Below are 14,050 nucleotides of genomic sequence, written 5' to 3'. Positions count from 1 at the left end.
AGGGCCAGAGGATCTCACAGTACAAGTGGTGGCATCATAGTCAAAACTCAAGGTGATAAAAATATTGTGACACTTCAATAATTAACTCATAAGATATTAACAGTGATCTTAAATGATCAACACTGAAGATGAATAGTTACAATATAAATGGTTGAAAAGTTAAAATTTTAGGTGATAAAAGTTGGTCAAAATGAAGCAGTTACGACGATAATAGTGTTACTCGATGGTTGACACTTAAGATGGTAATAATGGCTCGGTAGTCAACACTTTGGTTTCATAAGAGGCTCAATAGATACCTTGTCACTTAAGGTGTTAAAAGTGACTGTTGCAAGTGGCTCTCTGGGTTTATCAGTGGCCATCGTGACTCATGAAAGGATTTAGGTGAATGCTGTCCCAAGAACGAAAAGACAGATAGAATTGAAAACCGACTTGTACAGTCATTCAAATTTTGTTCTATAAAAAACTGTGCTGAGAAAATATGACACAACGGAAGAAGAATTCTGACAACCTTACCGAGACAACAAGAGTAGCAGTGTTCATTCTGAAACTCATCGATCACCCCAAGTACAGATAGTTTTTAAGTGACTGGACAGTATATAAATATTCCAACATTTAAATGAATATATAGATGTATCTAGATATATTAAAATGAACAAATACAGAAAATAAATAGGAAACAAAGGTGAAAAAGGTAAATGGTTTTTTATATAGAATAGAAAGTAATGATAAAGAAAATGGAATCCTAAGATCAAACAATACAAGTTCTCAAAAAGTGAACCTGTTCACTAAAGTCATTGTGTGATAGGAATAAGATAAGAGATTAAATGCAAAAAAAAAAATCATACACGAAGAGTCATAACCACTCAAAAATCTTCTTATTTACAACTTACTTACGACCCATCAATCATTTTACATATAACTGTTCCCCAATTGTTGTGTGATATAACTTTTTGCAAAAACATTTAAGATTTTGATATATTTACAAAGGTCAACAAGTGTTTTCTTATCCTCTCAGTGACATAACAGAGCACAATTATAGCCAACATTCCAGTTATATTTTTAACATTGTCCAGCATCACTTCTCACTAGTTTTTTTTATTATTGTTAACGATATCGCAAAGTAGAGGCTGCTAAATAGGAAAACAAAGAGAAAGGTGAGAGAGAGAGAGAGAGTGAGAGGTGAGAGATAATTAAGAGACATATAATTGGGAGGGGCGGTGGGGGAAGGTTGGGGCTACAATGAGAATAAACTTTCATAATCATTGTTTACATTTATAGATACACAGTACAGATACACCTTAACATACAACTACGGGTATGAATATAATAATACAAGACGAGGAGAAATATACAACACACACACACACATATACAGTTACTGCACCACGTGAACACTACACCACCCGGTGTTTCCATGACCACGTGAGGTCCTTCATGTGGCCATGTCAACATCTAAGGACGAGTTACTGCACTACGTGGCCTACGTGACCTCACACAGTATGGCAAGAGACCAGCCCGGGCCATCCTCTGCAAAATATAATAATTCGTTTGTTCATTTCATGTTCCTTCTTATTTTAGTAATGAAAGGTTTTGTTAACCGACCCACCCACCCCATGTCTTTGTATGTAATAAGTCATTATTGTCTAATGTACATTTCCAGCCTTCGGACTGCAGAACTTTTTCAACAAACCGTTAATTATTATTATTATTATTATTATCATTATTATTATTACACACACACATTTACACAATACTAAGAGGATACTAATTATACTATTGTCGGTGTGAATTATTATACACAAATAAATATAAAACAAAGTGATTTACCAAACCAATCTATAAGAAATATGTTATACGCACCAGTATCTGTAATTATCACTGTCTGGTTATAAAATGATCATGCTATTAAAGAGTCTTCAACTACTGCCGTGAGAAGGATATGGTAACACTGTGACTCCGAGTGAAAGAATTCCATTTTAAAGAGGATAATAAATTCTGGAAGTCAAAACTTTTCATAACTGTAGACCTGGATCAGGTTATTAGGGCCTGACCTGAACACACCTCACCTGATATCGGTACTGTTTGAGTGTTTGAGGCTTTATAAACTCATTACGACTCTTCAAGAAGAGTGAGTTGGTATCTAGGTTTGGGAACACCTGGGTTGGCTGGCGAGTTTTTAGATAAAGCCGTTATCACTGTACATGTTGCTTTCTACTCTTCTCTAGATCTGCCAGTGTGTGTGTGTGTGTGTGTGTGTGTGTGTGTGTGTGTGTGTGTGTGTGTGTGTGTGTGTGTGTGTGAAAAACAAAACACCTTAGATGTTTGTGGATCATGCCTCGTACTTACCAACAGTGCGTAACAGAGACGTGACCGTTCGCCCAAGCGGCTAACGAGCCGATCAGTGGCGAAGAGGATAAAAGTAAAAGTAAAAAAAATAAATAAATTCAGGCATGTGTATGTACGTTAATTATGAACACCATACACAAATATATAAGCAAACAACGCCTCAGAAAACTTTAGAAACGAAAATTCACTTGTCCGTTCATTATAGTTCCCCACAGTCTATTCCTCTGGGATCAACGTTTTCTCTATAGCATTTCAGATCAAACTGTGAATCAGAAACTCAAATATATTTAGGTTGTAAGACGTTGAAGGGCAGATTTATATATTAAGAACGAGTACAGTAACTACTATCTGGTGACATTAACATAAAAATGGTATATTAACTTCAATATGAATAGATATACAGTATATTGAGAAACTGTTATGCTTTGTCATATGATTATATTAACGAAATGTTCATGTCTCATAGTCATCTCGAAGACAGAGAACATACAAAGTTACATTAGTATTTGTGAAATCTACAGACTGGTGGTTGTACACTATCTCTTTAAAACTAAAATACGTATAAGTTGTCCTCACCAAAATATATATCATCTCTTCTGAGTAAAACAAATCGACAGTTACATACAGTACCATTATTGAGATATACAGTAAATAGCATATGTTCAATAAGATCTGTGTACGAAACTGGAATAAATGTAGTAAGTGCTGTGTGCTATAGTTAGGAACTTTAGGATTGGTAATAATATAAGTTGCAACTACCACTAGTAGTAGTGAAGTTAAGAGGAAGGCATCAGGTTCCAGGGTGCTTATATCCCGCCAAATGCTGTCATGTTCGAGAAAATAACAGGAGGGATGGTGTGGGAAAAAGCACTGAAGACTCAGGGAGGGGCTGGCCCTTCAGGCCTGGATGTAGACGGTTGGAGAGTCATCCTCAACACTAACAAGTTTAGTGCCGCAGCAAGTGATCTCTGCAGAGCCATCATCTTCATGCTCTGACGGCCTGCCGCCTCATTACCCTGGATAAAAATCCAGGATGTAGGCCTATATGGGTGGGGGAAGTGCTGAGACGGATCATTGGAAAATGCATAATGGAGGTGGTAAATGATGATGTCAGGGCAGCTGCAAGGAACTTGCAATTATGTGCTGGCCACCAGGCTGGAGGGGAAGCTGCCACTCACGCCATGAGAAAGATATTTGAGCAGTGTAATTGTGAGGCGGTACTCCTGTTTGACGCTTCCAAAGCTACACTGCACAAAATCAAGTTCAAGTGTCCAAGTTTAACAAATGTATTTTGAAAACATCTACAGGAACCCATCAAACCTCTACTGTATATAAGATGCTTCAAGGCCCTACGAGGAGATACCACCCAACAACAGAGGGAACAACTCCGGGGGACCTTATCGCCATGGCAATGTACACACTAGGCCTATCCGTGCTCCAACACACAATGAAATTTGAAACAACCGCGGTCAAGCAAGTGGCTTATGCTGACGACCTTACAGGAGCAGGAAAAGTGGAGGACATCAAAAAGTGGTGGGACATGATAACATCACGAGGTCCACAAATAGGGTACCACCCAAATGCCAGCAAGTCCTTCCTCATTGTGAAGCCCGAACACTATGGACGGGCAATGGAGGTGTTCGGTGGAAGTGAGGTCAAAATAACAAAGGACGACCAAAGACACCCATGTGCGGTAACCGGCACGAAGGACTTCAAGACCGAGAACGTAACGAGAAAGGTATATGATTGGGTGAAGGAAATCCAAGCTCTGTCTGATACAGGGGGAGCATTGCTAAAACAGAGCCACATGCAGCTATTGCGGTATTCACCCATGGAGTCAGGCATCGCTGGAATTACCTGATGTGCACTATCCTTGATATCGGACCCCCTCTACCCTCTGGAAGAAACCATCAGCGTCAATTTTATTCCAAAATTAGTGAAACACTTTCACTTAACCCCAGCAGAAAGGTCAATCCCAGCACTTCCACCGAGACTGGGAGGAATGGGATTGACCAATCCAGTCAAGCTCACGGCAGCCCTCACTGAGCATTTTTTTTTTTTACGGGAATTAGCTCACCCGGGCACAAGTCGAACGACCCACAACGGGGCCTGGAGGGCGAAAAAATAACAGAAAGAAATTAAAAATAGAGAAGTAAAAGCTTATACTGTGTTAATCTTCACCACGAAGATCCAAGAAAACCAGCTTTTTAAAGTGAGACAGATTGTATAAGTATAGAAACACAGAAGGCAGAGCATTCCACAGTTTGGCTGTGTGAGGAAAGAAGGATGTACTATAACGGGTTATTATAGTGTGACCGATATCCACAGAGAAACGGTGGGTACAGCGGGCAAGACGAGTGTTACGAGCCCACGGCCTTGCCGGCGGTACACAGGATGCCAAATCCACCGAACATTGCCCGTTAAAGTACCTGTAAAAGAGAGAGTGAAGCAACATTGCGGCGAAGAGAAAGGGAAGAAAGATTGTCGACTAAATGAGGAGAGTTAATAAGACGAAATGCCTTTGATTCCACCCAATCTAACAGTTGGACAGAAGAAGAGCCACCCCAGATATGAGAGCAGTACTCCAAGTTAGGACGAATGAATCCCTTATATACTTGAAGAACTGCTCAGGAGTGAAGTAGCTACGGCATCTGTACAGCATTCCTAGCTTTCGGGAGGGAGCTTTAGCTATGTTAAGGATATGTGATTTCTAGGACATATACTGTAATAGCTCAGAATGCAATAAGTGAGGTGGATACTAAGGAATTAAACAAGATTCGACGGTCCATTTCGACAGATTGAAGCACATCCAAAGTGATAAACTGCTGCAACTGATGCTGCAAGTGCCAGAGATCTTGAAAAAAAAAGTAGCTATAGAGCATGTTAAACCGGAACAAGAACATGAGCGGCCAACTCTCAGTTTCACATTAAGAAAACTGTTGTGTAAAGAGTCACTTAGAATGACCTACTAATATTGTTTGCTCACATCCGGCCATATATTACTGTAGGTCGCTGGATCTGTCTCGGGTGACTGTCGTAAGGCGCCTCTGTGCGACAACTCGTCTAGGTTAGTAAAAGTTCACAGAAATTATTGACCTAAATTCTCAGTTTTGTCAATTAATCTGAGAATTTATGATATTTTGAAAGGCATCTTCCCCATATTTGCTGTTAGTTGTTTGCCCTAGTTATTTCAATGTATCAGATATGTAAAAACTGACTGAAAAGAACAGGTACTGACACATCAAACTCGTCTCGTGTTTTACTATCTTATCTTTTATAAATTTCCAATTCCGTTAAATCTCTAAAAGGCTCTTACATGGTCTTGCTCACCCATATAATTATCTTGTGTACAATTTAGAATTTACGATCTAAAATATATATAGACCAAATTGTGAGGTATTAAGATATTGCAATGTTTGCCCTCTTTAGATGTAGGTTTGGTAATAAGAAAAGAAAATGCATCTACCTTCGGGTTTTTTTAATAACAGAACACATATTTAACTTATTCTTGATTTACATACACGCTTAATCAACCCATTTCTAAGACTCCCTTAATGCTCTGACGTCTGCGGTGGTTTCAGCAAGCCTGGAACCCAGGTCATTCAAGAACTTTAGGGCCTCAGTGCCCCAGCCTCCCAGATATTTTTATCCTATTGGGAAAAAACAATCTTGGAGGCTCACCACTCATGTTGTAATGCGATGAAGGAAGTGGGTGCCAAGGCAGGAGTACACGTGCAGTCCTACATTAGCTTTTTACAGGTCCTTCCAGGAGGTCATTGTGATTCTTTGTGGACGCTCGTTATCACAACTATAGACCTGTTGTTCCCTGTGTGTTAGGCACCCCACAGCTGTCAGACGCCACCGGATGACGTCATTTACTTTGTTGTACCCATTCGTTTCCTCAGGTACACTGATAAACTGTATGGATAGGGGCAGCAAGGCGAAGGGCCATTCCATCACGGAGGGACTGGGAATCGAGGCGGGTCTCCTGCATCAGCAGTGTTGACTGCCTGCAGACGTGGTCTCGCTCGGTCATTCGGTGCTTTCTCAAGAATGTCCAGGCACTCTTCTCCACGTTGGATTTATCCCAGTGGGTTTTATTTTCTGGCTGGCTGGCTGGTTGCTGGCTGGCTGGCTGGCTGGCTGGCTGGCTGGTTGGCTGGCTGGCTGGCTGGCTGGCTGGCTGGCTGGCTGGCTGGCTGGCTGGCAGGCTGGCAGGCTGGCTGGCAGGCTGGTTGGATGGCTGGCTGGCTGGCTGGCTGGCTGGCTGGCAGGCTGGCAGGCTGGCTGGCAGGCTGGTTGGATGGCTGGCTGGCTGGCTGGCAGGCTGGCAGGCTGGCTGGCAGGCTGGTTGGATGGCTGGCTGGCTGGCTGGCTGGCTGGCAGGCTGGTTGGATGGCTGGCTGGCTGGCTGGCTGGCTGGCAGGCTGGTTGGATGGCTGGCTGGCTGGCTGGCTGGCTGGCAGGCTGGTTGGATGGCACACCTCAGCATTCCTTTCTTCCTTCCCTCACCCTTCCCCTCTTGTCACCTTAAATATAGGTATGTTTTTTCCTTTCAAAAAAAATCTAATTACTTTGTATTTAGGAACTATTATGTAGATATGCTTGATGGAAACAGTAAATTAATATCAATATAGCTAAGGTAATTGAATCTAACCGTATCTAGTGTAACTCAGATATGCTGAAGTTTGAACTTTTATAAGAGTAATCGAAGTGAAACACAGCAAACTCTTCCAAATGTAATTATTTCTATTAAGATATGAAACTGAAAACTAAAAGTGTATCCGGGTCATTTGTGAGGAAGAAAGATTATGAGACGTAGCATTACGTCTTTCTAGGTCGGGGATATACTATACATATTTTCAGAGCTGTCATTTTGTTTATTATTTTGTCACCTCGAACTATACAAGATTCTCAAAAGATCTTACACTGTTTCTTTCTCTAACTGAACACGTAAAAATTATTAACCAGATAACACTGAGACTTCCATTACTTAATGTGTTATCCTGTCTCTAGTCTGAGTAAAAATAACTTACAGATCTTGGCGTCTGTGGGCTCAAGGCTCTTGTTCACAATAAAAAGAGTCAGTAAGTTCGATTCATTTTAAACATAACTTTGTCATTTAAATAGTCAATGAAAGATACAGTTTTCGTGAATATTTTGATATGGAAACAAGCGGCACTGCATCAGATATATATTTCAGGTTAAATAAGTCGTATTGGTCACTCATGTTTCTTATTAGTCTTTAATCATTCAACAGGTCATAATCTTGGGCTATTATACACCTTATATATGTAGTCGATATAGAGTTTTTTTTTTATATTATTAGTGATTTCTATATGATGTGATTTTGTTAATGTTTTGCTCAGATTTTATAGGATATAGTTAACAAGACCGACCGTATAACTAACAACCCTTGAGTCAATGGTGTGGAAGTTAGGATTATAATAAAAATATCAGAACAACATATTTATTTGTTGAATAAATTATACACAAAAATATAGCATATGCTTGTAGCTTCACTTGAAAATATATTTACTCGTTATACTCGTAGAACTTTCTCTTGTACCTGTGTGTGTCAACTTGGTCGGTGTATTACTTGTGATATCTTGGCACGGTGTAGCTGTTGTGTGACACTCCATATCGGCCCCCAATGCCTCCTCCACCTCCTTGTCCACCGCCTAAAACTACGCCACCTCTACCTCTACCTCCAGCGATGCCAAATCCTCCTTCAAAGGAATTATCAAAACCGCCACTTCCATGGTGTCCACCGTGGCCACCGTGATAACCACCATGATGGCCACCGTGATGGCCACCATGATTGCCACCGTAAGAAGGAATAGCAAAGCCACCTCCGAGAGCATTCAGAGGGAAGCCATTACCGGCACCGGGGCCGCCGTCCTGCCTGTGGTAATGGTCGACCAAGTAGGCGGAGGAGATGCTCTTGACGTACTCGTTGGGGAAGAGGCCGTGGTTAAGCTTCCCTGTGCTGTAGGTAACGGTATTTCCGCCGGAAGAGCCATAGCCACCTCCGTGTCCACCACCGTGTCCACCACCGTGTCCACCTCCGTGTCCACCACCGTGTCCACCTCCGTGTCCACCTCCGTGTCCACCACCGTGTCCACCTCCGTGTCCACCTCCGTGTCCACCACCGTGTCCACCTCCGTGTCCACCACCAACGATGATGCCGCCGCCGCCGCTGCCGATGAATCCGCCGCCGCCGCCGCCGCCGATGAATCCGCCGCCGCCGCCGCCGCCGCCGCCGATAAATCCGCCGCCGCTGCGTGCTCCACGGAAGATAAATCCTTCATCAGAGTGGCCGAACCCGTGACTTTCAAAGGAGTCGTCAAAGCTGTGATCTTCAAAGGAGTTATCAGCAGTGGTGAGGACGAGGAGGAGAGCGGTGAACACCGCTTGCAAGAGTGACCACTGTGGAGGGGAGAGAGATACCAATAGTAGTAGTGATGATGATACTAAAGGTGATGATGATGATGATGAGGATGTCTTTAATAAGGGTGATGATGAGGATGATGATGAGGATGTCTTTAATAAGGGTGATGATGAGGATGATGATGAGGATGTCTTTAATAAGGGTGATGATGAGGATGATGATGAGGATGTCTTTAATAAGGGTGATGATGAGGAGGATGATGAGGATGATGATGATGATGATGATGATGATGAGGATGATGATGATGATGATGATGATGATGATGAGGATGATGATGATGATGATGATGAGGATGATGATGAGGATGTCTTTAATAAGGGTGATGATGAGGAGGATGATGGGGATGATGATGATGATGATGATGATGAAGATGAGGATGATGATGATGATGATGATGATGATGTCTTTAATAAGGGTGATGATGAGGAGGATGAGGATGATGATGATGATGATGATGATGATGATGATGATGATGATGATGATGATGATGATGATGATGATGATGATGATGATGAGGATGATGATGATGATGATGAGGATGATGATGATGATGATGATGATGATGATGAAGATGAGGATGATGATGATGATGATGATGATGATCTTTAATAAGGTGATGATGAGGAGGATGAGGATGATGAGGATGATGATGATGATGATGATGATGATGATGAGGATGAGGATGATGATGATGAGGATGATGATGATGATGATGATGATGAGGATGATGATGATGAGGAGGATGATGAGGATGATGATGAGGATGATGATGATGAGGAGGATGATGATGATGATGATGATGATGAGGATGATGATGATGATGCTTCTTAACGCAGTATTTTGATATCCATTTACCTTATCATTAACTTGTGTATGTACAGCGGCAAAAGTTGTCAGAGGCGTAAAATTTGGGGTGTGAGAACCGGTCGAGAGAGAGAATGTGTGTGTGTGTGTGTGTGTGTGTGTGTGTGTGTGTGTGTGTGTGTGGGTGTGTGTGTGTGTGTGGGTGTGTGAAGGATATCATTCACTTTTTCTACTGAGATTCGAGCGAGTGGGTGGAGGCTTCTGGCATAGGAAAGAAAGAGAGAGAGTAGGAATCTCTCTCTCTCTCTCTCTCTCTCTCTCTCTCTCTCTCTCTCTCTCTCTCTCTTTTCTCTCTCTCTCTCTGCTAAACAGCCTCAACACACAACTGAATTCTCCTTTATCAGGTTTCTTCAGAGCTACTATAGCATTCGGTCTACAAAGATATCTTTAGTCTAACCTAACCTAACTTGACCTTACCTAACCTAACCTAACCTAACCTGACTGTTTCTTCACCTAACAACAACAGGCGACCTTTGAGACTGGTTGCAGGTGATTGTTGCTCTCAGTCCTATTCTTATGGGAGACTCAAACACACAGCGGAAGGTCAACAACATGAATTAATGGAAGGCTGAGGTGCTTGGTCACGGCATTTGGTGACTTAACACTAATGGACTCCCTTCCCCGTGTATCACCAATTGAACGAGGCAGCACATGAGAGGTGAAAGTTATATGGATATTCTCCTTTGATTAATATTGTGGTACTATGAACATACATACATACATACATACATACATACATACATACATACATACATACAAGAAACACCAAAGAACAAAACCAATTAGCAGTAACTACGATTGAAAGCATTTAACATTTTTCAAAACAAATAGAATTTATACTTGTTTGAAAAATTAAATAGACTATAATTCTATATCAATTACCTAAGGTGTGAAAAGTGTGGATGTTATAAGTTAACATTACGGAGAGTTGCTTATTTTAGTGTTTATATTATTTGATACAGTGAAGTTCTATTGATGTGATTGCGAGTGACTCATTATACTGGTCCGCTGAGTTCATTATAGAAAGCCATAGGTGAATACAAAAACTGGGATACTTTCGCTTGCTCGTGACCTCATAACGAGAATATGACGAGATATTTATATCAGGGCAAAGGTCAACGGTGTATATTATGAAATGATGTAGGCTGGGTCAAGAACCTCACAAGCAAAGTTAACGGGGGACAAACAATACGTGATATAACATAGGGATGAAAATACCATATATTGAGCTGTATTAGTCAGCCTTAACTCTTGATCCTTGAGTTATATGATTTAACCCCTTCAGTAAAATAATTTAACCCCTCGAGTAAGATGATTTAACCCCTTGAGTAAGATGATTTAACCCCTTGAGTAAGATGATTTAACCCCTTGAGTAAGATGATTTAACCCCTTGAGTAAGATGATTTAACCCCTTGAGTAAGATGATTTAACCCCTTGAGTAAGATGATTTAACCCCTTGAGTAAGATGATTTAACCCCTTGAGTAAGATGATTTAACCCCTTGAGTAAGATGATTTAACCCCTTGAGTAAGATGATTTAAACCCCCTGTTTCGGTGTTTTAATGCTTGTTTTTACTGACCCGGATATGAGGTAAGTTTTTATTCAAGTGTAGTTTAATGTAACCAATGACCATTTCTTTGCCAGTCTTTGTGTTTTTACTGTGTGGTCTAGTGAGGCAAGTACTGAAGGCTAAACACAACTGACAAATGACCTGTAGTCAAGCTAGAATTTTAAATACTGTTGAAAAGAAAGATGAAGGTATTTGGTTTAGTTTTGTGGTAGAAGACGAATGTTTGCGTCTCTTTATGGGATTTAAGAAATGCATTGATATGGGAAATATTAAAATAATTTATTTTTAGTATTTCTATATGGTTACCCGTGAAAACGTTAGAAGGTTCTATATATAAGTCAAAAAGTTAGTTGTGGGAGAGACAAGAGACACGTCCCCCCTCTCCCTAGATGGCGCCTCTACTGCCTGAAATCCACTGCTAATCGCAATTCCGATTATGTCACCTAAAGATGTAAATTTCAGCGCAAACAAATGACCCGTTTCTTCTACTAGTAAAACATAAAATTTAGACCACTAATTAAATAACCAGACGACTGTAGTTCTAAAGTTTATAAATATTTTGTGCTCAGTTAAAAGGCGGCCATAAGGAAAGACAAAATATTAGTTAACTTTTAGCAAAATTGACGATCTCCTTATAATAGTATTTTGACGTAACTATTTAAAGACATAAAACAAATATAGATAAATGTTCGTTTAAAAGATATATATTGTAAAATGAACGAAATAAAAACATCAAATAATTATTTAAATATTACAAATATATCAAAATTCTCCGAGGCTGACACCACGTTAAATAGATAAGTAGATATTCACCACACTTTCACCACACCTTAGTTTTATTACAAACGATAAATAGACACAATCCTATTATCTAAAGACTCATTAAACCTGATATAGACCTAAAGAAAAGTGAAGGTTTCCAATTTTCTTTTATTTTTTCCGCTTTTTTCTCCATTGTTACCAGTGTCCACCGTCTTCTATTCGCCAGGAGGGTCAGGTAGTACAGTGACCAGGTGAGTACAGTGACTAGGTGAGTACAGTGACCAGGTGAGTACAGTGACCAGGTGAGTACAGTGACTAGGTGAGTACAGTGACTAGGTGAGTACAGTGACCAGGTGAGTACAGTGACCAGGTGAGTACAGTGACCAGGTGAGTACAGTGACCAGGTGAGTACAGTGACTAGGTGAGTACAGTGACCAGGTGAGTACAGTGACCAGGTGAGTATACAGTGACAGGTGAGTACAGTGACTAGGTGAGTACAGTGACCAGATGAGTGCAGTGACCAGGTGAGTGCAGTGACCAGGTGAGTACCACTAGGTGGTACAGTGACTAGGTGAGTACAGTGACAGGTGAGTACAGTGACCAGGTGAGTACTGAGTGACTGGGTGAGTGCAGTGACCAGGTGAGCAGTGACCAGATGCAGTGACCAGGTGAGTACAGTGACCAGGTGAGTACAGTTACCAGGTGAGTGAAGTGACCAGGTGAGTACAGTGACTAGGTGGTACAGTGACAAGGTGAGTACAGTGACCAGGTGAGTACAGTGACCAGGTGGGTGCAGACCGGGTGAGCACAGTGACCAGGTGAGTACAGTGACTAGTGCAGTGACTGAGTAGTGACCAGGTGAGTACAGTGACCAGGTGAGGCAGTGACCAGGTGAGCAGTGACAGTGACCAGGTGAGTACAGTGACTAGGTGAGTACAGTGACCAGGTGAGTACAGTGACCAGGTGAGTACAGTGACCAGGTGAGTACAGTGACCAGGTGAGTACAGTGACCAGATGAGTACAGTGACTAGGTGAGTACAGTGACCAGATGAGTACAGTGACTAGGTGAGTACAGTGACCAGGTGAGTACAGAGGACATAAATGAGTGAAATATTCGAGCAAGACGACTAGATACGACCTGTGATAACGACCCAATAAGACACTGGCTGTACCTGTACCTATACCTTTGTACCTGTATCGCTACCTGTACCTGTATCTCTACCTGTACCTGTATCTCTACCTCTACCTGTACCTATACTTCTGTTTGTGTCTTTACGTGGTTTTTGAATCGTTAAAGTTCATAAAGCACACACACACACACACACACACACACACACACACACACACACACACACACACACACACACACACACACACACACACTCTAATTCACTCGAAGACAATAGTTAATCTTCTTCCTTTTACTAATCTCTTGAATATTTCTTAAAAACTCAATAAAAATTAGAATTTATTCCACTATGAAATATAATTATCAAAAAGATTTCTAGAAGGGTTTAGTTCCGATCACAGTTTGAGATTAATAATTATTGTTAGGAACAGGAGAGAAGACGAGAAGCCTTACCATCGTAGAATCGAGAGCACAACTCACTGTGCCAGTCTCTGATCAACCTCTCGTTTATATATCAGCGGCCCAGGAACTAGTTCTTATTGGATGTCGACTGTGGAACGTATCGCGATAGCAAATAAATTTTCTACCATCTAAAGGTTTAATGGCCTTAACACTAGGAAGATATGGGTCTATGGGTCTCTCTTACGATGTGTTTTAATGACTTATGGAATATAAAGATAATTCCCTGCAACGATACCCTGAGACTTAGTGGTTTTCTTCTCAAAACTATCGAGAATGATGAGTTTTTTTTGTGATGAATTTTTGATGAGTTTATTTTCTCCCCTTGACACTCGACAAGAATGACTAAACAGTTTTATTTTTACTTTCGCTTCCCTCTTTTTTTCTCTCTCTTCTACTGACTGTAGTTATACCATCGGTGACCTGAGGAAATTGTACACGATTTGTAGAAAAAAGGAATTAGTTAAAC

At 41.1% G+C, this 14,050-nt stretch overlaps 1 protein-coding gene across 1 annotated transcript; it reads right to left on the bottom strand.

Moving 5' to 3' along the window:
* Positions 1-7,802: 7,802 nt before the first annotated feature.
* LOC121862802 (glycine-rich cell wall structural protein 1.8-like) lies at positions 7,803-13,680 on the bottom strand. Its single transcript, XM_042361118.1, has 2 exons — positions 13,576-13,680; positions 7,803-8,775 (listed from the first exon to the last, which is right to left on the bottom strand). The coding sequence occupies exons 1-2, from the start codon at positions 13,576-13,578 to the stop codon at positions 7,942-7,944; spliced, it is 837 nt and encodes a 278-aa protein (XP_042217052.1). The 5' UTR covers positions 13,579-13,680; the 3' UTR covers positions 7,803-7,941.
* Between the last annotated feature and the right edge of the window lie 370 nt (positions 13,681-14,050).

The sequence above is a fragment of the Homarus americanus genome, unplaced genomic scaffold (genome assembly GCF_018991925.1).
Source record: "Homarus americanus isolate GMGI-L3 unplaced genomic scaffold, GMGI_Hamer_2.0 scaffold42657, whole genome shotgun sequence".
Lineage (NCBI taxonomy): Eukaryota > Metazoa > Arthropoda > Malacostraca > Decapoda > Nephropidae > Homarus > Homarus americanus.
This window is presented reverse-complemented; position numbering and strand designations above follow the sequence as displayed.